This window comes from Phacochoerus africanus, chromosome 8 (genome assembly GCF_016906955.1).
Source record: "Phacochoerus africanus isolate WHEZ1 chromosome 8, ROS_Pafr_v1, whole genome shotgun sequence".
NCBI classification, from domain to species: domain Eukaryota; kingdom Metazoa; phylum Chordata; class Mammalia; order Artiodactyla; family Suidae; genus Phacochoerus; species Phacochoerus africanus.
Window position 1 is genome coordinate 167069264 of NC_062551.1, and position 27059 is coordinate 167096322.

General features: G+C 61.8%; 1 protein-coding gene across 10 annotated transcripts in view; it reads right to left on the reverse strand.

Moving 5' to 3' along the window:
• The window catches only part of PTPRF (protein tyrosine phosphatase receptor type F), an 87607-nt gene that overhangs the window by 35987 nt on the left and 24561 nt on the right, over positions 1–27059 (reverse strand). For all 10 annotated transcript variants that reach the window (XM_047789375.1, XM_047789371.1, XM_047789377.1 and 7 more), the window contains exons 6-7: positions 15152–15340; positions 6618–6728 (exon numbers count right to left, since the gene is read on the reverse strand). In XM_047789375.1, the coding sequence (XP_047645331.1) occupies positions 6618–6728; positions 15152–15340 (300 nt within the window). The remainder of the gene's footprint in view (positions 1–6617; positions 6729–15151; positions 15341–27059) is intronic.

Consider the following 27059-nt stretch of genomic DNA (forward strand, 5'->3'; position numbering starts at 1 on the left):
CCTCTGCGCCACTGCCAGGAAATGGAGGCCCGTGGGGAGCTGCCAGGGAGAAGAGTGGTGTTCCCATTTTTATTTCTCCCTCCCAGATGCAGGTGGAAGGGAGACTCCCGGAGGGGAAGGACGAGGGGGAGGTCATTTGCGACCCTTGGGGTCATTCCGAGCGCCAGGCAAGGGCCTCGAGCCTGGGGACTCCTGGGTGGCATACCCTGGCGTGGTGCCACCCTTGAGACGTTCAGCACGACCCTGAGCTGCGGCCACACACAAGGAGCTGGATGCAGTTTCCCGCAGCTCAGACTCATCCTCCCCACAGGATGAGGAGGATCAGGGCAGGTCCACGGAGAGGGGGTGGGGGCAACAGAGGCGAGAGACGACCTCCTGGGATCCCACGTGCCCACGGGGCCTCGCAACCTGGCCCTGCCCGGATGGTCCCACCCGGAGCCCCACGCCAAGAGTCAGGGGTGGCTGGCGCCTCCCTGCAGGGGCCCCACCGCCATTCCTCCTGCTGTCACAGGCGCCGGGCCTCCAGCAGGAGCAGGACTCGCCCTGGACTCAGTCTACTGACAGAAGCAACAGCAGGGAAGGGAAAACCAGAGCCGGGAAAAATGCACGTAGGGTCTAATCTTGTGCTCCCACAATGCCGGTCTATTACCGTTCCCTGTGCATCCTTAGTGCTGACATTTTATAGACAATTTCCAAAACAGGGCCTTGCCATTTCTGGATTATATTTCAGCTGTAACTTCTAAGTCTAATTATTTGAGCTGACAACCCCCTATAATAGGGCGGTGCGGCGCCTGGAGGCATCAGCATTCAGCGGAGTGACAGCCTAATCGCAGGGAGGAGGCAGCCCCGCAATCTGCATTCACTCGCGGAAATTTCCCTGATGAAAATAACACAACATTAAGGAGGGGATAAGGGCAGGATTCACTGTATCAGGATAAAATAACTCTTTAATAAATAACCTTGTGGCTGCCGCAGAGCAGTAATTAAATGCCGGCGCACTCGGCACACGGTTTTAAGTAAAGCTGGAAAAATGTAAGATGTAATTATCAGCGCCAAACAAATTACCAGCCCGGCAAATCCCCCCAGAATATTTAGAAACTCATTTCTGCCTTCCCATTAAATATTTGTGTACATGCTTATTTTTGGTGGGACCATGGATGGGGAGAAGGGACAAGGGACCTGGGGGGTGAGGGGAGGGGTCCGGGGGAGGGGTCCGCAGGCTGGGCTGTCTCTGCTCAGGACTGTTTTCTGAACGGCAACCCGGCAGATCTGCCCGGTCAGCGAAATGGTGTGACTGAAATGCCCCAGAGCTCAAGATGCACATGGATGGATGCTCGGGACTGATATCTGAGCCGAGGTCACAGCCCTCCTCCCAACTGGCTCCCTCTCCCTTGTGGCGGTAACCCAAGCCACAGCGATGATGCAGAGGGGACCAGGTGGCCCGGCTCGGCTCCCTGGGGCTCAACCCAAAGCGCAGGACAGGTGAGCCTCCCCTGACCACTAGTCACTCGTCCCACTCGCCACTAAAGACTAAGTGACACAGAAAGGACGCGAGTCCCTGCTGCCAGGCTCAGGACTGGGCTTAGAGGCCTGGTCCGGAGGGCGGGAGCCTGCTCTGCAATGGGCTGGTGCAGAGGGGTTTTTTTTTTTTTTTGCTTTTTTTTTTAGGGCCACACCCATGGCACATGGAGGTTCCCAGGCTAGGGGGTCGAATCAGAGCTACAGCTGCCGGCCTACACCACAGTCACAGCAATGCAGGATCCAAGCTGCATCTGCGATCTACACGGAAGCTCATGGCAACGCCGGATCCTCAACCCACTGAGTGGGCCCAGGGATCGAACCCGCATCCTCATGGATGCTAGTCGGGTTCGTTTACCACTGAGCCACGACGGGACCTCCAGGCGCAGAGCTTTTAGGAAGCTCTCCCCAACCCGAGGGGGCTTCTTCTAGGCCCCACGTGGGCCTCGCTAAGCTGCGGCTGGCCCTTCAGTCGGGTGTGAACTCCTGGTCTGAATGAGCAGCTCCCAGCACAGGCTGAGGAAAGGTCAGCTGTCTGGGGGGCTCGGGCAGAGGAGAGGGGCCTGGGCAAGGGCGAAGACCTTCGTTTGGACCTGGTCGGAGGGAGGAAAGAGAACGCCACTAGGAGACTTCCTCGAAGAGGATGGAAGATGATGCCACCCAGCCTGTGCCTGGGGCACGAAGCTCAGTAGGCAGAACAGGGCTGCTGCCGTCCAGCCGAGGGGGAGAGGGGCTCAAGGAGAGGGGAGACCTATAGGACTGGACCCTGTGCCGCAAGACCTTGAGGGATGAGTTCATTCTGGACTAGCCTTTTCCCTTCATCTTTCCAGGGGTTTCCACTGAGCTCGGACCAACGTGAGCGGGGTGCTCTGGACGGCCCCGCAGGTGTGCCCAAAGCACTCCGGCTCTTCCAGCCCCCAAACACTCCGGAGCTCCACTGGGAGCAGACAGCTGGCCTGGCCCGGGCACAAAGGCGGGCCCAGTCTTGTGCCATGCACCAGGCCCACCCGACCTCCCCAGCAGGGGAGCCCAGCTAAGGGGACATGCAGACACGTGGGGCGTCAGGGACCCAAGCAGCAGAAACATGCGGGGCAGGGGGACCTGCCCACCCGCCCCTGGTCCTGCCCGCCTGCCAGCCCAAACAACGGAGCACAGAGCCCGACGGGCGGGCGGGCCTGGCTGGGGCGAGCCCGAGGAGCTGGCGGAGCCCGCTGGTCCCTACGGACGGGAGCATCCCATCGATGGGCGAGTTGTAGATGGATAAGAAGTGAAAAGGACCAACCTTCTCGCTGATCTGAGAGATGAGAGTTTGGGTTGATGGCAGAGTGCGATGAGGATGAGGAGGGAATAAAAAAAAGACAAGGAGAAACACAGAGAGAGTAAAAACAGGCCAACCTTCATCTGCCCACACAGCACGGAAACGAGACAAGACTCTTGTGCCCCACACACACGCACGTGCCCGCAGGTGCGCGCGGACCAGGCCGCTCACAAAGGACTCAGGACTCATGGAGGACACGGTGGACAGGGCTGGGTCCTGCCGGCGGGGGGGGGGGGGGGGCGGACAGGGAGGGGTGGGAGTGGGGCACAGGCGGACCCCCATGCCTCACGCACACCCCCCAGCTCGGACAGACCCAGTGAGCTGGGCTCGGGGCCAGGGCCCACCCAGCCCACCAACCCACCGAGGCACAGAGGCCCCTAGAAGCCCACTGCCTTGAAGAAGCCCCAGGCCGTGCAGCACCAGAGCGGGAGGAGCTGGTCTGGGAGCCTGTGGGGAGAAGGCCATGGAGACAGCGCCCCGTTTAGACAGCTGTGGCCCAGCGGCCAGGTCCCTGCAGAGAAGGGGGAAGAGGGGCCCGCCCCGGGCCCTGGCAGCTGCATGTCCTAAGAGCTGGAGGCGGGAGACGCTGTGGATAGAAGAGAGCGTGAGTCACTGGGGGAGGGAGTCGGAGAGAGAGAGGTGGGTCCACCCGGCCTGCCTGGGCCTGCAGACGGTGGGTGGAGCTGCGGGCAACGGAGAGCGAAGTCAGACGTAACTGGGGGATGCGGCCCCAGCAGCACCACCCTCCCAGCCAGCAGCAGCGGCTACTGACTGGCAAGCCCTTGCTGTGTGCGCTGGGCTGGGAGCTCTACACACCCTGTCCCACGAAAGGCAGCAACCGCCAGTCTCAGAGAAGCAGTGGGAGCCCCAAGTCTGGGGGACAGAGGAGGGACGTGAGGTGGACACTGAAGCCAAAACCAAGGAGGAGACCCGGCCTCAGGCCTTGTGGACACGGCAGAAGAGACTAGAGACAGACAAGGGATGATGGCAGGGGTCGGCCGTCCATCTCAACGGGGGAGGGGGGGGGTCTTCCACCAAGCCGCACAGGGCGAGGTCTGGAGACACTGTGAGCTGTCGTGACAAGGAGCTGCTCCTGGCATCGAGTGGGCCGGGGGGCTGCTAAACATCCTGGAAGCCACAGGACAGCCCCCCACAGCTAAGGGTTATTTGGCTCCAGATGCCGAGGTTGAGAAACCGTGGGGGGGGGGGTCCACACTGACCCAGAAGCTGAAGCTCCTGACGGTGGGAGCCCAGAGGGGACCTCCCACTGGTCTGGAGGGTGACTGGTGCCTGCTCTTTCGGAAGGAAGCCTTGCAGCTGCTCTGCTGGGGGGCAGGTGGGCACAGGCCAGCAGGCAGGCTGGCACTGGGGGAGGTTGCCTGTGTGTGGGCCACCCTCGAGCCGGGTTCAGGATACGGAGTTGGGGGCCAGCACCGCCGAGGCGGTCCCAGAGGAGCCGGGGCCGATGGGCCCTCAGCACTGCTGAAAGCAGGGGCTCTGCCAGGACTGTGGTGATGAGGGCGGACCCCAGGTCCTCGGAGCAGGGCCTTCTAGGTGTCTAGAGGCTCAGTGAATAGGGTCTATCCTGGGGCTTCAGGGCAAATCGCTCTCTGCAAAGCAGGGCAGGTACAGATTCAGGTGGGGGCTGGTCACCAGGCAGGTCATAAGCACTGGCTCTAAGACACCAGGGGCCCACAGGAATGCGCGTGCGTCAAAGAAAGGGAGAGACAACTCAAGCCAGGTTGGGACACCCTGGCAAGTGGGGGTAGAACGAAAGGCACCGCCACACTCCCTGCCCCAAAGGCCTGTGGAAATGGGCCGGGAAGGCGGTTCAGGCAGACACGGTGGGGGTGGGGAACGGGGCGTGGCGGGAGCCAGTCAGGGTCCTGTCTGGGCCCACCATGTGTGGACAGGGGATCAAAGGGGCTGGAGGTGGGAGCTTCCTGGTCAGCGCCCGAGCCATCAGCTCCAGCAGCTGAGCTCAGGTCATCTCCAGAGAGACCCACTGTCTTGCCCCAGGGCTAAAGCAATGGTGTGACCAGTGTCACGGTGACTTCGGAGCAGCGGCCCAGTCAAGGCGATGACGCAGAGTCCACCCACCTTGGGTCTGGGCCTCCTCCTGCCCCGGGACAGCCTCTGCGGCTCTGCCCCAGGAAATGTGCCCATACGACCACACTCGTGCAGCTTGCCTGGGATGCCCAGCGTCTCTGCCGAGCCCCTCGTCTCCCTGGTGCAGCCACACACACACACACACACACAGGGAAGGACCTTGACGCGGAGGCCCAGAACCTCAACGCTCTTGGCCCTAGGGTCTTTGGGAAGAACTGCCCGGGCAGGTCCACACAGCAGCTGGGTGGGAGGAGGCAGGTCTTTGAGTGGGGTCGCTCCAGCTGCTCCTCTCAGAGGGGCATCATTGGGCCCCTGGGCAGGAGGCAGAAGCTCGGCCTGGGGCAGAGTGGGGACAAGCTGTGCAAGGCACAATACTTGGCCGTCTGGGTGGCTCTCATGCTCCTGGCCTCCGGGCCCTGATGCTGTTCCTTAAGACAGGCGCCGGGTCAGCTCAGGTGAGCCTCAAAGAGCAGAACATGTGAGAAGGGGACCCATGGGGACCTCCCATCCCATGCCCCCAATTCCGATGGAGCAACAGCCAGTCTCTGAAGCACAATTTGCCCATCACCAAACAGGCTGGCAGCTGCGGCCTCTGGGGATCCTGCGCTGTGACACGATACAGCCCTCGAAAAGCACACGGCTCATGAACTAATTCTCTCCGCGCTGTGTGGCCACATGACCCTGAGAGTGGGACAGACCCCACTCATCGCCCGGCCCCATGCCTGGCCCCGGGGCGGACAGGCAGAGGACACCCTTTGCGAAGCTGCTCCGAGCCTTTAACGTGGTGAAGTCACCGTGACGAGGAGGCTGCATCCACTTTCCCTTACGAATCCCCCGAGGGGAGACGGTTTCACTTTTAACAGCGCCCATCTGTGCAGGAGGGCTAAGTGGGGGGACGGGAGGGTGGGGGGGGTGCCTAGGCCCCCCAGGGCACCATGCACACAAGACCTGGCGTGTTCTCAGGAAGGGGCGGGTGGCCAGCTTTGGTCCCCTGGGGGCTGGGACCGTCACAGAGACAGCACAGGCCCAACCAGTCCCCAGGCCCTCTCTGCTGGGTACCTGGACTTGCAGAAGCCCACGATCCACTCAGTCACAGCAAGGCACACCTAAAAGACAGCAGCTGCTCACTGCGGGGCTCCAAGTGCCTCCGCCTGACCCCCCCACAAGGGTCCTCACTGATGATGACAAAGCACAGCTGGCCCCTCCCCGCCCCGGGCAAACCTGGCCGGGGGCAGGTGCAATGGCCTGGAGCCCTCCCTGCCCGGGTGGGCAGGACACACTCAAGAAAGACCAAACAGTTGTGCACACATTCACACAAACGCGTGGGCCTGCTCACACACGCACCCGCGCACGCGCACACACACGTCTGCTCAGAAGGCTCTAGACTCCCGTGGGGCTCTGCGCCCATGAGGCAGGACCTACAAGAGATATAAATGCTCCCAAGAGTGGCTGCTTCCCAAAGGGCCTGCGGGAGGAAGGCAAAGTCGGGGCGGATGTTAGGAGTTTGCCCAGTGGGAGCTGCCGCTGCTGCTACGGCTGCTGCAGAGAGAGGTGGAGAGGAAGAGAGACTGGGCTCGTGGCAGCCCCGTAGTCCACGCCGAGGCTCTGGGCAGCCCCCGGGCAGGGGCAACTCAGCCCCGTGGAGAGGGCCGGGCGCCGCCTGAGTCCTTACCTCGCACATACAGGTTGGCGGGGGCCGAGTAGCGCGTGCCTGCGGAGTTGGTCGCCACACACTCGTACTTGCCTTGGTCTGACTCCTCGCTGCTCTCGATCTGCAAGGCACCTGGGGGGACACAGAGACAGCGGTCAGGCCGGGTCCACGCGGGGGCATCTCAGACAGCATCTGCGGCTCGTGCTGACCAGGCGTTGCAGGCATCAGGGCCACACCCTGGCCCCGGAGCTGGTTCCAGGAGGCTCTCCCTGACAAGCCCGGGGCCTCCTGGCCGGAACCAAGGGCTGTGTCCTGGAGTACAGGGCCGCCCACCAGCGGTCCAGTCAGCTCGGCTGGGGGCTCGCCCCCACCCCCCAACTCCGCTGCACGTCTGCCTGCTCTGGCCATCCTGGAGCCTGCCTGCCAAGGAGCATCCGTACTAGAGCATCGTGGAACGCGGCCGGCCTGGGATCTGCATTCATGCGATGCCCTCATCGGGCAAGAGCCCAGGCTGTGCCGCCCAGCAGAACCCTGCAGCAAGGAAGGGCCAGCCCCGGGGGCCTGATGCCCAGCAGCTTCGGCTCACAGCACCCACGCTCCCCTCCCCTCCCCCCTCGGGCCCCACCCATTCCGGCTCCTCTCCTCAGCCTGGTCCCGCTAAAGCTAAAGAGCTTCGACCCACCGTGGCTCCTGCATAATTCAGGAGCCTAATGGAGGCTGCAGCTTCCACGCAGGCCAGCGCCCTAAGGGGCTGCTCTGGCCGCAGCCAGTCAGAAAGGAGCCAGGACTCGGGGGGAGGCGCTGAGAAGGACCCTCACGTGGGTTGAAGATGGGGGCTGGGGCCAGTCCTGGCAGGTCCAGGTTGGGGGGGGGGCAGGTGAAGGCAGGTGGGCCATGGGAGCACAACCAGTTGATGTGGCCGCCCCCCCCACCCCAGCCCCACAGTAAAGGCTTGAGAACACTGCTGGTGAGAGCACACCCGGCAGGCTGTCTGTGCCGGGAACACCCTGGGGCACAAGCAACGCCCCGCTCCCTGGAACAAGCCGACAGACAATCACACCCACACAGGACACGGCCCAACGAACAGTTACTAACCCACAGGACACAGCCTGACAGAAGACCAGCACCTGCACACACCCGCCCTCCCACAGCCCGGGCTGGCTGACGGCCACAGCCACACAGGACGCAGACAGAGCTGCCCACCCCACCCGGCTGGGTGAACAGGAGCCACAGGAAGAGGCCCCGGCCCCCCGGGATCTGAACTATAGCCCCTTCACTGCCTGACAGCCCTCGTCTACCACTCAGGCTGGGGGCAGCAGGAGGGGCCCTGAACACCCAGCCGGCTGGGAGCTGGAAGAGAGGGATGCCCAGGGTGGGCCCGGATACAGAGAGGAGGAAGGGGGCTGGCCTGCTCGGCGGGCCTGGCCTCAGCCCGGACCCAGGGCCCGTGCCAAATACCCATCTCCTGCGAGAAGAGCCCCAACGGGCACCCAAAAGGTCATGTGTATGGGATGGATGGACGCTGTCACAGAAAAATGTTCATCCAAGCAGGTGGGGGGGTCAGGCCCTGGGCCGGGGGGACGGGGCTACATGAAGGTCAGTCAGCTCAGCTGGGGGGCAGCTGGTGCCATGGCGGGAGCAGGAAGCAGAACCTGGGTGGGCTCCCTGCTGGAGGAGGAGGCTCCCGGCGCCCAGAGCCAGGACTGGTCAGGGACCCCACACCGACCCTGGGCCTGCTGCCACAGAAACTCTCAAGTCTGGAATCAACACCAAGAGCCAGCGGCAGGGCACTGAGGCATCAGCGCAGGCTGGGAGGATGGATGGGTCTGGGGGATCTGGGGCAGGAGTCCTGTCCGGGGCGGGCGTGGGGGGGGATGGCCAAGGCACTCCACAGGGAAGCAGCTCCTCTGGAAGGGCTCCCCCCAGCCCATCTTGTCCCGAGAGCAGCGTGGCCCTCAACTGTCTGGACGTACCCAAGGACACTGAGCAGTGGGCAGGCAAGGATGCGGATAAAAACCTAACGGGAGTAACCATCTCACACAGGCTCTGCTCTGGGCCAGACACGGTCCAATCCCCTTCCTCTCCGCTGAGCCTCAGACCCCATGAGGTGCGGCTCTGGCCCAACTGAAAGAGGAGGAGGCAGAGCTCTGAGAGCACAACCACGCTGCTAAGGCCACAGAGGGGGAGTCAAACGTGAACCCTGATCTTTGAGTCCCGTCTGGGCTTCAGACCCCAGAATGCAGGGCCCTGCTGCAATGGGGCGGATGGGTCAGGGGTCACATGACCTAGGATCCTGTTTATTTCTGTTGTCATCCAGTCACTAATGTCACTTCTTTTTTTTTTCCTTTTGAGGGCCATACCTGCGGCATGTGTAAGTTCCTGGGCCTGGGACTGAACCCAAGCTGCCGCTGCTATCCTACATCACAGCTGCCGATCCTTAACCCACTGGGCCACAGTGGGAACTCCAACACTAAAGTCTTAAGTGCACGTTCCCCCTGGTGTGTGCCGGGCTGAGGGATTTACGGGGAGAGCCTCCTTCTGCTACAGGGCCGGGATGCTCAGGGAGACTTAGTAATAACTGCGGGCCCCACGGAAAGGAGGTTCTTGGGAGGGAAGGCAAGCCTTGGTCCTGCTCCCCCCCCCCACCGTCTCGGGGAGACTTTCCATCTCTGGCCAGACTTGAGGGCCGGGGCTTGACTCTCCTGCAGGAACCAACAGAGTCTCTTCTGGGGGCCCGGCCGAGAAGGCCTGGGCAGTTGGGCTTCTAGCTCCAGGGCAGGGATCAGAGTATCTCCACAACCCAGACCTGCAATGGATGAGTCCACAGGAGGGGGTGACTGAGCGTGGAAGCGTGTGGTGGCCGGTGGTGTCGAGGGGCCAGAGCTGGAGATGAGGAGGCTGGAGGGGTCGGGATGGGGATGGGGGAGGTGACGGACCGGACGGGACGGGATGGAGTGGTGGTGACGGCAGTGGGAGGCGTGGCGTGGCGAGATGCACGGACAGCATTCTTACCTCTGATTGGTGAACCACCTGGCGAGGTAATTTGAATGCAAATAAGATCAGAGAGAAGCATTAGTACAAAAGGAAGGAAAGCCACAAACAAGCCAAACCAGATAAAATAAAACACGAGAGAGGGCCTTAAATACACAGAGAAACTGAGGCCTGGCTCAGGCAACCGCAGGTGATGTGTGAGCAAGCACGAGGCTGAGTGTGGGCGAAGCCGTGTTCCCCGGGGCCCTGGCGCTGTTCTGAGGAGGGGGCGGGAGGCTGACAGAAATCAGGACGTGAGCTGGGGCTCCTGCAGGCTCCGCTGGCTGAGGTCAGTGGCGGGGGAGGCCGAGGAAAGAGTTCGTAACCTGCTCAGCAGGGCCCCTAAATTCCGCAGGGGTGGAGGATTTCAAACAGGGCACTTGCCAAAGCAAAGTGGGGCCTTTAGGCAGACAGAAGGAGGGGCTGAAGGGAGGGCTGGCCTCAGGCCACCAGCAGCCCAGCCCCCCCAACACAGACACCTGCCCCCTACGCAGACCCCCTGCAAAGCCACCTCAACCTTCCTAAGAACCGAGTAACTGCAGCGTCCCCCCAGCTGACTGGTGACAGCCAGAGGCCAGGTCCCCACCCACCATGTTCAGTGTCTCGTCACCCTAGGAGTCAGCAGCCAAGGAGGCCAGAGGTTCACCCTCCAAATACCTGGTGTGGGGCTACTCTGAGGTCTGGACAGGCTCCCTTCCCAACAGGCTTTTCTTCCGCCACGCCACTGCCCCACCCCAGCCCTGTCCATGCTGCCCCTCTCTGCCCACTTCTGGGGGAGAGAGCGTGGACAAACACTACCTCCTCGAACCCGACAGCACGCACTTAGGAGGACTTAGCCACCCTGGCAGGAGAGAGGAAGCCGAGGCGGAGGAGCATGAAGTGACCCCCCCCAAAGCCCAAGGTCACTGACAGCTTATGAGGTGGCAGGAATGAACCAGGTCTGGTTCCCAGCTTTCCCCCTGGACCAGGCTGCCTCCTGCAGAGGCTGGAGAGCCGGCAAAGGCAGCTGCCGGGACCTGGGCTGTGGGTGAGGCCTGTCTAGAAAAACCCATCATCCTGGAGATCCTCCGAGCACGGTTCTGGAACCTTCGGGGTCCCTGAGGCCCTTCCAGGGGCTCCACAAGGTCAAAAGCACTTCCGTAATATTAGGAGGTGTGTTCTGCCTTTTTCACTCTTGTTCTCTCATGGACATGCAGTGGTGTTTTCCAGAAACTTCAGGACATGTGCTATTGCAAGAGACCAAATGCAGAAGCAGCTATGGGAATCCAGCTGTCTTCTATTAAACCCCAAATTAAAGAGATTTGTAAAAGGGTAAAACGGGGCCACTCTTCTCACTAAATGCTTTTGTTTCGCAAAGCATAATTATTTTTCATTAAAAAAATGTTGTTTATGTTAACATGTAATGGGTTTTTAAGTTATTTTAAAGTGGATTAATAAATATTTAAAACCTTCTCAGCCTTAATATCTAATACAGCAAATATTGATAGATAAAACCCACACCAGCAAAAGCTCTTGGCGGTCCCCTGATATGTCCAATCAGAGGGCCCAAGACCAAAAAGTCCACACCACTGATCTACTCCTACAGGCCAGGCCTGACCCGGGAGCTGGAGGGGAAGGGGGCAGGGGTGGCGGCACAAACGCTTCACGACAGGGACCCCCTAGCTTCTGGCCTCAGCTCTTCCGCAACCCAGCCCGCTGAGGGACAAGTCTCTGAGCCTCTCGGCACAGTCGTTTCCCCACCAAACTGAAAGAAGAATTTGCCTTTTCCACTTCCCGAGACGGGTGTGGGAGACCGGAGGGTGTGTTCAGATGAAGGGAGCGGACGGGCCCTCTCGGCAGACGGCGGGGGCTGGAGCGGGGGCGGCAGCCCCAGGCCACTGCGGAGCCCTCGCTGCCCTTCCCTCAGGGCTCATCCACCAGGCCCCGATGCTGGCACCTTGGCTCAGATCACCGAGTGGGCAGCGGACAGGGTGGGTCAAGTGATGCTCTGTGGTGACGGGATGCTGGCACCCACACTCAGGCACTGGGAGGAGTGAACAAGGGGCTGTCGCCAGCACCCTGTCCAGGCTTGGCAGGTCAGCCTGGCCCCCTGCTCCAGGGATGCAGCCTACTCCGGACTGGTTTCCACGCTTCCCGAGCTCATGCCGGTTCCTCCGGGGTCCACACTGGGTTTCAAGCTCAGATCCTCCAAGAGGCTCCGGTTGTGGCGGCAGGTGACACCCCTCCAGGGAAGAAGAAAGCATCTGCCGAGCATGTCTCGCCCGGGGCCGCGCACGCTGCCAACTGCTCTCCTCTCCGGCTCCTGCTCTGGGGTGTGCCCTGGTGACACGTGCTGGCGCTCAGCCTGCAGACGCCCAAGGAGTTCTGGTGCTGGTCGGGGAGGGCCCGAGGTCCAAAGAGGATGAGCCTGTGGCGCTCTGGGGCCCTAGCAGGGGCCGGCCGCTCCCCAGGGCCCAGGTTTGGTGGATGTGCTAGAAAGCCCCTGGATGCTGTCCCGGGGGAGTTCCCCAGCCTGGGATCGCCGCGTGACCACAGGGGACTCCCTAACTCAGTTGTTAGGTAGACGTGACAATCTCTGCATGTCCTATTTCTCAGGGTTGCAGGAGAGTCAAGTGCAACCAAAGGCAGGAAAGCACTTCGTCCACTGTCGGCGATGCGGAAACCATGAGGCCCCCGTAAAAGCCGAGGGCTCGGGGGCCCGGTTCCACTCCATCAGGGATGCCCCTGTCTTTATGTGCAGGGAACAGCTCCAGACCCTTCTAAATTGTAGCAGGACAAGGGCAGCAGCTACTGGGTCAAAGACCAGGGCCAGGGTCAAGCAGCGACGGGGGCGGGGGGGGGAGGGCATCCTGTCCGGTACTGAGGAGGTGAGTTGACTCCGGCCCCTTGGGTGCCATCCCAGGAGCTGGACACTGGGCCCACGACCCCATCCCAGGAGCTGGACACTGGGCCCACGACCCTGAGGTCACAGCTTCCAGGTGGCAGAGAAGGCCAAACAGGAAGTCCTCCCCGGACCCTGCATGCGGGGGAATGAACATCGGTCTGCAAGGACAGTGCTCAAAGGTCGCCCTCGGGCCGTCATCATCAGGGCTCAGAGGTCCCTAACCCAGAGCCAGGCTTCTGCTAGGCATCTGGGTGGGCGGCTCCGAGGGGAGCCCACCCCAGGCCCTCCCTGCAGAGTTCCCGGACTAAGGGAGCAGAGCTGGAGCCAGATGGTGACACCACAAGGCAAGGTAAGACCACAGGCAGAGAACGGGGAGCTTTGCGTTCTGCTGAACGTGAGCAGAGGGGGAGGCTGCTGTCAGGGGCTCAATGCAAGTAGGGCAGAGGCCGGAGCCCAAGAGGCCTGCTCACGGAGCCCTTGTCGTATGGCCGATGGTCACCGACAGCTCTCACTGCCACTGGCTCACGTAGCTCTTGCTCTAGGACCTTTGCAAAAATGAGAAAACCGAAGCTCAAAGGAGTTAACGTCAGTGAGGCCACAGAGCTCATAAGTGGTGCAGCTGCGACCTGATGCGATAAAGCTGGAGACGTGAGCCGGGCGAGTGCGAGCAGGGCTCTGTGCGCCTGTTCAGGAGCCTGCACCTGACCAGGGAGGCAGCGAGGCGCCACGGAGGTTGGCAGAGCACCAAGCGCGCAAGCAGGAAACTGCCAGTGCTGCAGGATGGTGTCGAGGGGAGAGCCAGCAGGCAGGGAGAGCCGTGTTTGGTGACCAGGGATACGGCCGAGGCAGTTGAAAAAGGAACAGGGACCGATTCAAGAGCCCTATGGGGGACAAATCAAGAGGCTCTGCTGGTTCCTTATATGGACTAGGAGCTGGGGTGTCTCCTAGGTTTCAGGTTAGAGGGGTGCCCATCACAGGGCAGGGCTGTTTGGAAAGGAAGTCACCACCCACCATGGTCAGGGTGCCACCCAGAGGCAGGTAGGTTTTTGAGTCTAGGCCTCCAGTAAGATGTCTGGGTTAGAGAGACAGACCTGGGGACTGCAGGCATGTAGACGGCACAGGTGAACTGGCCTGGGCAAGGGCTCCCAGGCTCCCTGGGCTGGAGAGACGAGCAGAAGGGGCTGCAGGGCAGACGGGGCAGGGGCAGGGAGCTAAGGGAATGTGGAAGAGAGTGGCTGAGAGGGCCGGAGGGGTGCTGGGTGGAGCCGACTCACAGGGCCTTGAATGGGTGGCACAGAGCCCGGTACACAGCAAGCGCTACATAAATACTTAAAGAACGAACGCGTGACACAGTGTGCCTTCCCAGAACTGCTGCCGCAGACAGTCAGCGCCGTTCTAGGCGGAGGCCAGGCCTGCAGGGAGGACCACCTGGCTGCCTGGGGAGCCTGCCCGGGGGCCGTACGGACACGCAGAGGAGCCGGAGCGTGGCGGCCGCTGTGCCGCCCTGGGCAGCGGCCGCAAACGCTGGCGGACCGTTTCCTGCCTTGATTATGGCTGTTTTAATTAACTGCGCTACAGCTGCCTCCATCTTGTTGAGTTTTAATTAAATTAAATGAGCTAACACTTCGTAGGCTGTCTCAGGCGGCCGTGGCTGGGGCCAGAATCCTGCCCCCGCTGGGCGGCTCATCTCTCCCTCCTCCCCTGGGCGCTGCGGGGGTGCCCACCATGCGGAAATTGGTGAGGAGGGGCTGGCACTCCAGGGACTGGCGGGGCGCCACTGAGGCCTGCAGGGCCCTGAAGGGGGCAGAGTCACGTCCTCCACTGCAGTGTGGACACCACAGCTGATGGGCAGCAGGGGCTCTGGCTGGGGCTGGCCCTCCTGCCCCGGGCCCCACATCCCATAGGTAGCAGGAGGGTTTCTGGACTAGGGTCTATCAGTCCAGCCCATGCTGGTGGCAGATGCAGAACTGGAGCTAAGCTGATTCCAAGGCTCTTGTGCCGCCTGCTCTGTTCCCACAAAAACGGAATCAATTATCCTGGCGGGAGCCTCGCAGGCAGATCGATCAACGGGGCGACACCTCCTGCCCGGTCACAGAGGCATCTTGGCTCAGGGGCTCCAAGAGGGCTCAACTGAGACATGCAGAGGACACAGGTGGCCCTGGTGACTGGGGGATGGCAGTAAGTCCCCCCAGCTGCAAGCCCCCGAGGTCCAGCCTTTTGAAGCCTGATGAATCAGGCAGCTCTGGCCTCTTTCCCTGACGTCTGGAGAAGCAAAGAGAAGCATCGTCCAGGCGGCCTCTCAGGCCGGGCTCCAGGGCGGGTGGAGGATGAAAGCCCAGAGTACCTTTGCGGAGCCCCATGCCGGGCTGTGAACCACACTGGTGCCTCATGGGGCAGAGCTGGACTGAAATCTGGAGTCTGACGGTCCCGGGAGGGTGAGCATCGCGGACGACCAGCCCTCGCTGCTAAGCTCGCTTCCCAGGTCGGCCTGGTGGGCCTCGAGCAACCCTGGCCCACCCGCCGGGCGCCCTCGGCCCAGCCCCGGAAGGCCCCAGGCACCCATGCCCCGGAGCGAAGGCCGCGCTGGGTTCTGGCCTTTCCTGCCGTCTGCGCGGCCCCTTGACCCTCACCCTGTGCTCACCTGAACGCAGCTGCTTGATGCGGCCGTTGCTCGAGGCAGGGTCCACAGGGAGGAAGTCCTTGAACCAGGAGATCTCAGGGTCGGGATTCCCGCCCGCGGCGCACAGCATGGTGGCCGTGCGCGCCTTCTCCACCACCTTCAGCTGAGGCCCCATGTCGATGGAGGGGAACCCGGGGGGCAGCTGTTCCTCTGCAGACAGAGAGCAGATGTGCACGTGAGGGCTGGCACTGCCTGCCCGCTCGGACTGCCCTGACTCCCAGGGCGGCTGGGACCCTGCAGGCTCTTCTCTCCGCGACCTGGAAGCACGAAGCCTACCTCACATGAGGAACCAGAGTCCCGAGCGCCGCGGCTCAGGCCTGTCCTTCCCAGGGCCCAGGAGCTGCAGTGGGGCCCAGCCTGTCCCGTCAGGGCTTCCAGGTTTCAGAAGCAATGCCTCAGACTGCAGACATGAGCACGTATCTCTCTGGACCCTGGGAAAACGTGCATCGAAGCCCTCCTGCCCGCAGCGGGAAGTGCTACAGGGACGGGAGGTGCCAGGGAGCCCAGGGCTCATGCAGCGGCATCAAGAGCGCCAACGCAGCGGGAAGGCTCCGCATGCTGTCCTGCTCACTTGCCTGCATGCGCACTGTCCCCTCCCTGCCTGCCTGCATCCAGCCTTCGGCTCGGCCCCGGGGCAGAGCCCCATGTCACAGCCTGTGTCTGGCCCTGACTCTCGGCAGCCCCTGCTCTACCAATGACCCACCTTCGACCCCACCCTCACCCCCCTCCCTGACCCTCCTCCCTCCCTTGGTCTTGATCTTGGGGCCCAGGCTCAGGCCTCAGGACCACGGCTGAGCTTGTGGAGGCTGAAGACATTTTCAAAAGCCCCAGGAGGACACCAGAAGCTGATGAGGAGGCAAAACCCCTCCCTGACTCCCTGCTCCCAGCTTCCCAGGGGCTGGTGGCTCACGGGGGAGTCACTGCCCCGGGAACAGGAGCGGCCTCAGCAGGACACCCTTGGCCTCACTGCACGTGGACACGGGTGTCGGCCCTGATGGGGGAGGGGACGCAAGGCTGCCCCCTCACACCCTTGGGAGCACCAGGGGGCTGGCAGCACAGACGCTGGACTAGCGCAGACCAAGTGGGGCTCCCGCCTCCACCTCTAACTAGCTCTGCCACCTGGGAGTGTTACTGGTCCTCTCCGTGTGTCCACTGTCATCCTCAAACCGGGTTCAAGTGCCCTCCGTCTAAGGCCACCACAAAGACTACATCCTGTGAGGCAACAAGGCGCTGGAGAGGGTGACACAGAATCCACACCCGCTGACTATGGGCTGGCGTCACTGTTATAACTAGTAAGGGCTGGGCCACTGGGGCAGAGAGGGGCCAACCTCGGGCCTGGGTCCCCCTTTCCCGTGCTGGGTGGCGAGGCCCTCCCTGCCAGAAGCAAACTACAGAGCGAGTGTGAGAATTTGGCAGAGCCCTACAGCAGCGTGGATGCCAGGCACACCCCCTGGGGGCAGGGAGACCTGTCCTTGGTCAGTGTCCGGGGGAGGGAGCGGGGCTCCACGATGGCAGAGAGCGAGAGACCAGCTCCACTCCCATCCCCCTCTCTCAGGCCCAGCACAAGATGAGCCTATGGGGACACACGCTGAGGTCAGGCTGCTGTGCCAGGCAAAAGGCAAGTGGCATCCTCAGAAGGAAAGACGGGAGAGGCTGGCAGGGCTGGTCCTCCCTGAGACTCTCAGAGACCCCGGGGGACTGGCTGGGGCGGGCCGGGGAGAAGCTGGAGGAGCCCCAGCAGGGAGGGGTAAGATAGCCCCCTATGTGCTGCCACATCCTAGGGGGCGCTCTGCCAAGGCTCCAGCTACCTGGGCGTCCCTGAGGGACTGTGGCCCTGTCAGGAGAGGGAGGGTCTCAGGCTGGGGAGCAGGAGGACTCCCCGCCCGGCCTCGCCTCCCCAGCTTCTCCCAGTGGCTGGCAGAACACTTCCCCACCTGCAGCCCTATAAATTCCAGACAAGAACCCTGTGTCTCCTTGGCTGTAAATATGATCCCACAGCGTCCTGACTTTTACCTCTGATTTTTAAAAGGAAAATGTTAACAGTGGCAAGAAAAGGGAGGATGAAAATGAAGCAGTAATTTTGCTTTGAACCCAAACTGCTCTAAAAAGCTGTCTCCAAGAAAAGAACACTCAAATTACAATCAGAAAATAATTAAAACAAAAAACAAACAAAAAACCAAAAATCAAACAAACGAAAAGAAAATGAAACAGGGCTTGGGACGCACTGAGCAGGGGAAAAGCTTCCTCGGGTCCTGCTGCCACTTGCTTTTACAGGAAAGCCCAGGCAGGGTTCTCCGCTTCCACCCTCCCTGTCCAGCCAGGGGTGGGGGCCCGCTCAGGGCTTCTGGAGCTATCCTAGCCCACCAGGGCGCCAGTCCAGTTCTTCCCAGACCTCAGTCCTATCTTCTCAGCCCTCCTGAGCAATGGAGAAGGAAGGGCGGGGAGCAGGGCCTGCCAGAGTTGGGGCCCAGGAGTCAGCCGGCCCCCATCGCTACCCGCAAGGTGCTGAGCAAGGTGCTGACGGAGGAGAAGGGAAGAAGTGCAAACACCTGCAGCCCTGTGTCCTGGGAATCTACTCTGAATTCCTAACACGGGGGAAGTCTTCGGGATTTGTGCCAAATTAAGGACAATTAATTTTCCTGCCTCAATTACCGCGCCCTCAATGGCTCCGTCCTTGGCTCAGACCATCCCACAGGCACAGCCGCCAGAGCCTAAAACTGGCATGTGTGCGGAGCCGTCCGTAAAACAGCAGGACCCAAAAGCCAGTCCCTTGTGCCAACTAGGTTTTCAGGCACAATTCGGAAGCCTGCAGTTCTGTACCTCCGGGAGGGGAGCGTGTCTCACAGGAGGACTCCAGCCCCTTGGGAGTGACCTGACTCTTCCTTCTATGCCGGAGCGGGCGGGGGTGTGCGTGGCAGGGGGGGGGCTCTCTCCAGCACACTCAAACCTAGCCAAGGACAGCAGCCACTTACGGACACCCCGAGAGCGTCTGGCCAAGCTAAGCCCTGGGCAGGCTGGTGTTAACTGACCCGCGATCAGACGGTCAACACTCACCACCTTCTCCTCCCCCCACCCCAGGAGGCACCGGAGCGGGGGCCACTGTAGCCTGAACCACTCGGGCTAAGGACCAGAGCAAATTCCTCAGGCTGACATCACACGATCACTCCAAACCCATCAACAGCAAGGAAAACAGACCCAGATATGAGGGATAAAGGTTAGGTGTACTAGTTCCAGCTACCGCGTTAAAATGCTTCACAAAATGATTTAATCTTTACCGAAACTATGTGAAGTGTATGCGCAAATGGCGGAGTCTACGGACCTGCCCAAGGCCGCAGAGTTAAGCGGAGGCGGGGCTGGGATGAGGCCAGGTGGTGGGACCCCCACGCCTGGCAGGGTGAGGGCGCCGGCGGCCCCGGGGGAGTCCGGCCCCCTCCTGCCCCCATGCTATGCCCTCTGCCGGCGGCGGCGCTCGCATTTACTGCCACACGAACCCGACCGGCCCCTACACGTGGCCACCCGCGGCTCCCCATCCACGTTCCAACACCCGAGGGTATGGGCGAGGCCGAGTCCCCTCCACACCGGTCCTCAGGGCGGAGGGACTGCGGCGGGCGCGCCAGGGGAAGAAGGGTCCCCCCCACCTCGGCCGCCGGGTAACCATGGCAACGGCGGAGAGCGGGCCGCGGCGGAAAGGCGGCGCATGCCGCGTCCATGCGGGCGGGCGCGCATCCGCGGTCCGAGCCGCGGCCGCCCCTCCCGCCCTCGCCTGGGTGGAGTCGCAGCGCCCTTTCCCAGGACCCCGCTCCGCAAGCAACTCCAGGGAGCCCAGCTTCCTTCCTGCTCACCCGAGGCGGAGCTGGGAGCCGCCCCCTGAGTGCGCACACAGCGCGGGGACGTCTCTACACCTGCCTGGCAGCCTCAGCGCCGGGCTTCCGCAGTGTCTGTCGCTCTGGGGCCCAGGTCCATCCATCCTCTGAAAAAGCATCCCCGCGATGGAAAGAGAAACCCACGGGGACTTTAGGGGACCTCCGAGGTACCCGGGAGCCCGAGTGTCTACAGCCGTTTGTGGATTCTGCCTGCACACACATGCAGGGCGCACACATTCCCCAGGGTCTGTGCGCCCAGATCTGCGTACCTGCGGTGGGTACACACGTGTGCACTGAAGTGCGCTGGTCTTTATAGATCCTGCAGTGGGAACCCTGATTCCTTCCTCCCTGCGATCCCCACAGAGCAGAGGAAGGTGAGGGGGGGGGGGGGGAGGTCTAAGGAGGTGGGTGTTGGGAACCGGAGGCTCAGAGAGGGCGAAGAGCTCGGTTGCGGTCCCACAGCAGCGGGGGAGCTGGATCTGTTTGACTCCACAGCTCCCCGGCTATCTTGGTGGCTTCCTGGAGAAGGAGGAGGGAGCTGCGGGAGTAGGGAGTAGCAAACACTTGAGCAGGAGAGGCGGGGAGAGCTTGCTGGGGGAAGGGAAGGAGGGGCTGCCTGAGTAAGGCTGTGGGGGGTGGGGAGACAGAAAGGAAGGTGAGGCTGGTTGGAGCCGAGGCCTGATGGATGAGGCTAGGGTGGGGGTGGACAGGCCGGCTGCAGGGCCTGGGGGAGGGAGGCTGCCAGGGGCCCCCCACAAAGCACACACAGGTCTCTTTGTCCAGCTCAGCCTGGGATGCCTGTGGCAGAGTCTGGATCAGAGGGAGGGGGCTGCACCAGGGAAGCGGACAGATGGAGACGCCTTGCGGGGTCCCGGAGGCAGCACCGTCTGTCAGCACGAACTTCTCACCCGTGTTTACCCGGCTTCCTGGCGTCTCTGCGCACACGCAGGCACACACATACAAGGGCTCCCTGGGGTGGCACCGTCTGTAGGCCTGACCCTCCCCGGTGCCTGAGTGTGGGGCCCGGGCTCACCCCATCTCTGAACACAGACACCTAGATACAGGCACAACCTGGGACCCCCAGAGATCTACACGGAGAAAGAGACAGGGGCAAAAATAGAAACCTACGTGTGTGTGTGTGTGTGGAGGGGCACCTGCAGTGACGAGCACCTGTGGCAAGAGACTCACACAGGCAGATCCAGAGGGAGTGCAGGCAGAGGCGCGGAAACACACAAGTGGAGACCCGCAGAGATCCGCGTATGCTGAGGCACGTGTCCCTGGAGACGCATGCAGGGACAGAGCCGGGAAACGCAGCAATGCAGAGACGCAAGCGGAGACCTGGTGGGAAGTGGGGCTGCTGGTTCCCCCAGCCTTTATGCACACCCAGGAAACCAAGGCCGCCTCAGGCCCTGCCCTTGAGGCAGCTCCCTCCTGAGCAAGGTCAGGGCTAAGACACCCCGTAGCAGGTGGGAAGGCAGCTTCAGACTTGCAGGCTCCCACACTCTCCCAGAGCCCCACCCTGTCCTCAGGCTTCCAGGCAGTAAGGGGGGCCGGGGGAGCCTTGGGCTCCCTTCACAGCTTTCACTCTTGATTTTCAGCTTTTTCTAAGAGAAAACTCCCACCTCTTCTAGCACTCAGATTTCATCAAACTTGGCATCTTAAAAGCCTGTTTTGTTTTTGAATCTGAGCTGTTTGGGGCCTGTCGGCAGCGCAAGCTAGCCGAGAAGAGGGGAGCAGCCAGGCAGCCGTGGCCTCCCCCTCCCAGCTGCCACCTCCAGGGCTTCCCTGGCGCCTCGCAGGGCCCTACTCAGCCTGGCTGGTGGGGCCTCCCCGCCACACGCAGTCAGGTGAACCCGAGGGCGGGCCCCGGGGTGGCATCCTACCCCCTCTCCAGCCTCCCAGCCCTGACCCACGCTGGACTCCCCTCCTGGTGTTCCCCGCCTCGGTTCTACTCCAGAAAGATTCTTTTGGTCCCTCTACCCCGCAAGGTTCAGGCCCAGTCCCTTCAGACGGCTTCAGACCACTGAGAGCCTCCCACTCACTCTTCAGCCCAGCTGCCACCCCCGCAGCTTCCTGCCAGCCAGCCTGCTCACCAAGGTCAGCCCCGACTCCACGGAGCCAAGTCCTGCCTGACAGCACCCACCCCGCCGACCCAACCTGCTCCTTCGCACTCTGGAGTTTCCTGGCTTCCAGGGACTTGCCCGACCTCTCGGGCGTCTCCTCACCAGATTCCCATGTGAACTCCGCCCCCAACACGAAGCGCTAGCGGCTGGGGCTCCATCTTCCGGGGCTCCATCCAGGCCCCCTTCCTCCCCCAGGGCCCGGCGCCCTGAGATGAGCCATTTCTTGCCTCAAAACGCCATCTCCACGTGTCCCTCAGAGCAGCAGGCAAACGTGAACGCGGCCTCCCCGACACCCACCGGATGCCGGCGCACACCTGACGCGGCAGATTCCATCAGGTCCTCCTTCCAGGCCTGAATCTTGAAAAACAGCACTGCCGTCTCCCCGGCCCGGAGCCAGTGATCCAGGCTCTCCGGCCCCCCTGGTCCCCCAGGAGGCCAGGCAGGCCACCACTCTTTCTTTCTTTCTTTTTGCTTTTCAGGGCTGCACCTCGGCACATGGAAGTTCCCAGGCTAGAGGTCGAATCGGAGCTGTAACTGCCGGCCTGCCCCACGGCTCAGGGCAACGCCAGATCCTTAACCCACTGAGTGAGGCCAAGGATCGAACCCACATCCTTGTGGATCCCAGTCAGGTTTGTTAACCGCTGAGCCACAACAGGAACTCCAGGCCACCACTCTCTAAACTGCTTGTAGCCCAGTCACCCTTCCTCCTCTGGCCAGTGTCTGGGTTTGGGCCACCGCCGCCTCCGGCCTGGGCCGCAGTGCTGCCCTCACTGGTCTCCCTGTGCTCCACTCTCCACCCCCCAGGGACCTTTCTCAGCATACATTTTTATCATATCATTCCCCTGATTCAAATCTCCTCTCCCCTGGCAACCAGAGGGAGGGGGCACCTCACCAAGGATGGGAATGTGCACACACACACGGGCATTTAAAACCTTCAGCTTGGCGAACCGTTCCCAGAGCTGCTGGCTCTACCGCGGCCCCGAGGCTGCGGGGAAAGGGGAGTCGGTGAGGGGGCCGTGCACACAGCAGGGACCTGTAAGCACCTGGGACAATAGGGGGGCAAGGCTGGGCACAGGGGAGGTGTCCAGTGTCACAGAAGAGGCGGGCATACTGCCTACTAGGCAGGAAGACCCACGCAGAAGGGAGTCCCCTGGGCCCTTTAAGACAGATCAGAGCTAGAAAAAAACGGAGGACCCCAGGTATGGAGAAACTCAGATCTGACCCTCCTGGCAATGCCCACCTACTTGACACCTCTCCGACTCCTGGGGCCCAGAGCGCTCCAGGAAATGGTTGCAGAGCCTCAGGAAGGCAGAGTCCCGAATGCGGCTATGGTCATGATGGGGACGGGGGTGGGGGTGGGGAGGAGAGAAGGACAGGTTGCAGATACCACGGTCCCTGGGCAAGAAGCACCCAGGTCAAACCTCAGGGTCTATGCCTTCTGCAGATGCCAGTCAGGGAGGCGATGGGCCCAGCTTCCTCAAAACAAGCCTGTTACCCAGACAGTATGCAGGTCACAGCACGTGGGGGGCACACCCTGCCATTTAGGGAGTCTTCCTCTGCCCGGGGTCACCCTTTACCCAGTCTCCCACCTCCCTAAGTCAGGCCTGGGCCAGGGGTAGGGAGAGGTGACTGCCTGGGAAGACACCCACCCTGAAAACAAGCTTCGGTATCAGCCCTGCTCCAGCTACGGTCCAGCCAGCCCAAGACCTCAGGGCAGGGCTGTATGTTGCTCATCAGCCCCACGTCCCTGAGGCTCTTTCCAAAGGGCCTGTATATGGGGCTGAGTGGGTGGGGTTCAAAAGACCCTTCATCACCGCACAGTCCCAAAGCCAGCCAGGGTCAGAAGCACTGCAGAGCCCAGGGGTCCAGGCTCAGCAATGACTACCCCTACCCCAGGCACTACCCCACATACCCAACAGCTGGCCTCCCCTGGAGCCCATCCTAAACCAAGGAGGCATGACTGGGCACTCCATGTGGGTGCCTGGGTTCCTGGGCCTGTGTGGCCTGAGGGGTGTGGTCCCAGGTAGCCAGCAGGCACCAAGGCCAGGTGGGGACAGGTGGAAGGGAGCCTGCACTCAGTGGGGGGAGGGGAGGAAGAGGACAGAGTCCCGGGATCTGGGCAGGTGCCCTCTCCTTTCTGGCCTGGCTGCAGAGGAGGGGCAGTTCTCCCATAGCTCAGCCTGACCGCTCTGTCCCACGTTCATCCCTGCCCAGCTGTCCTGGCCGACCAGCAGCTCTGAGCAGGGATCCTGTGGGGTCCGAGAGACAATGAGCCCAGACAGGGCATCTCCGGCCTCCCGCAGCGTCAGACTGACCGCACACAATCAGCCCGGGCTGCCTGCTGCCCAACCCCCACCCCGCCGTACACACAGCCCATAAGGTGCACATCGCCTGCCGTGCCACTCACACCCCACATAAGCACGGTCTGATGCACACACAGCACGACGCGTACCACCTGCTGTATACACCACACCCCACACACCCCGCCTGATGCACACACACACGCGCGCGCACACACACACACCCTGCCTTACACACAACCCATCAGGCACACACAGCCCGGGAGGCTGTAACACCACGCCACACGCTGCCTCACACACACGCTGCCTCTCGGACGGCACGCAGGCACGCGCAGCACACACAGAGCGCACGTGATCTGCGTGTCCGTGACCAGAAGGCCAACGCTGCCTCCTGCGCTTGAGGCCCCCGAGCCAGGCCCCCCAGGACGGAACCAGGGACCAGCGCAGCCGCGCTCCTCCGCCTTTCCTCTTCCTTGGCCTCCCTCCCCGCCCTCCGCCCCAGCCCTTCTCCTCCTCCTTGGCCCTTCTCAAACTTGCCCAAGTCCCCAGGGCCCTGGCCGCACCCCCGCCGCCTGGCCCGCTCCTGCTCCGGGGCTTTCCTGATCACTGCACCCCCGGTCAGAACCCACCAGCCCCGGGCCGGGGCTCCGGGACCCTCCTGGCGCCCCCACCTCCTGGAGGGAAAGGCCAGGAAGCCGGGCCTGCCTCCCCTCCCCCTCCGGGCGAGGGAAAATGTCAGATTCCCTGTCTCCGCGGCAGCGGCGGCGGGTTGGAGGGGGAGTGATTCAGCCTCGAGAGTGCGGAGTGAGAAGAGCTTTTCCTGCCATTACCCGGCGAGGGAGAGGCTGGCGCGCTAATGGCTTCAATTACCACTCAGACAGGAACGCCGGGCGGCTCACCCCCAGCCAGCCTGTGCCGGGCAACCCCACCCTGTAGCCGGCCCGGGCCCAGGCGGCAGTGAGACAGCCAGCTGGGCATCCCAGGGCCGGCAGCCCTCCCTGGGAGGGGCAGTCCTGCCTGGGGAACCGGGTGCAAAGGCCACGAAAGCGGTGTGGCGTGGGGAGCTGGGCCCGGCGCCAGGCACGGCAGGGCAGGGAGCTCGGGATGGCCTTGCAGGCCTGGGCCCTTCTGGGGATGCAGCGGCCCCTCGCCTGAGCCCACGCACCCCAGGGAGCCCTCGGCCACTTCCAAGAGCCCAGCGCACGCACGTGGGGCACTGCATGCAGTGTGCAGAGGGGAAGGGACTCAACTTTCCTTCCCAAAGCCCAAGCCAGCGGCCTCCTCTTCCCAGCCGTCCTCCCGGGAGGGGCCCTGGCTCTCTTCTGGCTGTAGTCAAACCGTCCTTTCACCCCACTGCTACACAGACCCAGCTTCCCCGGCTGGCTCAGGAGGCCTGGCACGGTAGGCGGGGCTACTCTCCACTGGCTCTGCCCCTGGAACCTTTGAGGCCTCCCACCCCACTCCTGCCAAGCCCAGCGCCGGTCAAGGTTGCACAGACCAACATGGAAAGTCAGCATTTCACCTTCCGGGTGCTGTGTTTCAGTAGCGGGGGAGGGGGCTCGTTCAGGCCCCCAGCTCCATCCCAGCTGGGCCAGGAGCGTGGGTAGGGCCCCACACGCTCCCCAAACTCAGCAGACACCTCCCACACCCAGAAGCACAAACACACCCCAGACCTCTGCCGGGGAAACCCTCACCCAGGAAGGTCCCCCAGATGTACAGACCCCTACGCGCCCCTCCCCTCAGGCCCTGCAAGGCCATCCCTGCCCTCCTCAACCCTTTCAAAGCTAAAGCTGTCCAGGGCAATGGTGGGGACAGAAGGGGCCCTGAGAGGACCTGGGGAGACAGCAGGGGCCAAGATGGGCGTAGCGGCTTCGAGGGGGCTTCTCTCTCAACCCTAAGAAGGAGGCTTTCCTTCCTTAACGCGAGAGCCGGAGAGATGCCCTCCGGGGGCGGGAGCCACGGCCTGGCCCTTCAGCCACCTCCTGAATGCCAGGGCAGGGCAGATGGCTCCTGCTGGGCAAAGAGCACCAGGAGAGAGGGCTGTGCTGAAATACTTGTCTGTGGGTGGTAAGTGGGCAAACTGAAGTCAAAGGTGGCAGGAAACACCCTGAAAGCACTCAACCATCAGGGATCCTGGCCCAGGCCCTGTCCTCTGGGCTCCTGCCCCCACCATGGGAGTGGACGGTGGGGGCTGTATCATCCGGATGATGCGGGGCAGCCCAGACGCCGGGTACCGCCAGCTCACACATCTGGACCAAAGGATGTGCTGCTTCCAGCCCAATAGCAGCAACCATTCATGCTGGAATCCAGCAAAGTGCTTCGCTACATCCTATTTAATCCTACGTGATACCTGGGCCACAGGTATCACATCTCTATTTCCAGATGGAGCAAATGAGGCTCAGAGGCAAGGAGACTCGCCCAAGGTCACAGGGTGAGGAAGTAAGTGGCCAGAGCTCCGGCTCGTCACCACTGTCCTGCCCCTCTAACCTGGAGGGCCCTGCCTGGCCTCACGGGGGTCACAGAGACACAAAGGAGTTATGGAATGGGTGTGCGTGAACACAGAAAGCCACGGCGTAAAAATGGCCAATACAAAAGACGTTCAGTTGCTCTTGTAATCAAAGAAATGCAAATTAAATTGAGATGGCATTTTTTGCCTATTAACTTGGCAAAGATTTCTTTTTAAATGATAATTCCCACTGCTCGTTAAGATGTGCAGAAAAGAGACTCTTCCGCCCTGACTGGCGGGCGTGGGAACCGACACGGTCTTCCGGAAGCACCAAAACGGCTCAAGAACACGTGTGCCCTCTGCTCCAGCAATTCCACCTCCACGAATCTAGAGTAAGTCAGTGATGAAGAAGGCAAACACACCTTACCTGCAAGGAGGCATCTAGCCCTTATTTACAAAAGCAAAACTGGGGACAACGTACACGTCCAACAGGAAGGGAAGGGCTAAAACGGGGCCCGCATGCGACACCCACAGCCATTAAAAACGATGGTCCCGAAAACAGCTAATGGCCAGGAAGGTGCTCATGATATGTCTGCAAAAAGCAGAGTCTACAAATCGCCGGGCAGAAGTAATCCTGGGTTTGTTATGTATACATAACGCCTGCACAGAAAACGGCCTATGCAAGATAACCAAATGTTAAGAGTGGAGGAAGATAAACAGGCGATTTTTATTTTTTCTTTTGTGCTCTTTGATACTTAGCAAATTTTCGACAGTGAGCAGGTACTATCATTACAGTTTAAAAAGAAGCAATGGAGTTTCCATCGTGGCGCAGCGGTTAACGAATCCAACTAGGAACCATGAGGTTGCGGGTTCGATCCCTGCCCTTGCTCAGTGGGTTAACGATCCGGCGTTGCCGTGAGCTGTGGTGTAGGCTGCAGACGCGGCTCGGATCCCGCGTTGCTGTGGCTCTGGCGTAGGCCGGCAGCTACAGCTCCGATTCAACCCCCAGCCTGGGAACCTCCATATGCCGCGGGAGTGTCCCAAGAAATAGCAAAAAGACAAAAAAATAAAAAATAATAAAAATAAAATAAAAAGAAGCAATAATGGAGTTCCCGTCGTGGCGCAGCGGAAACGAAT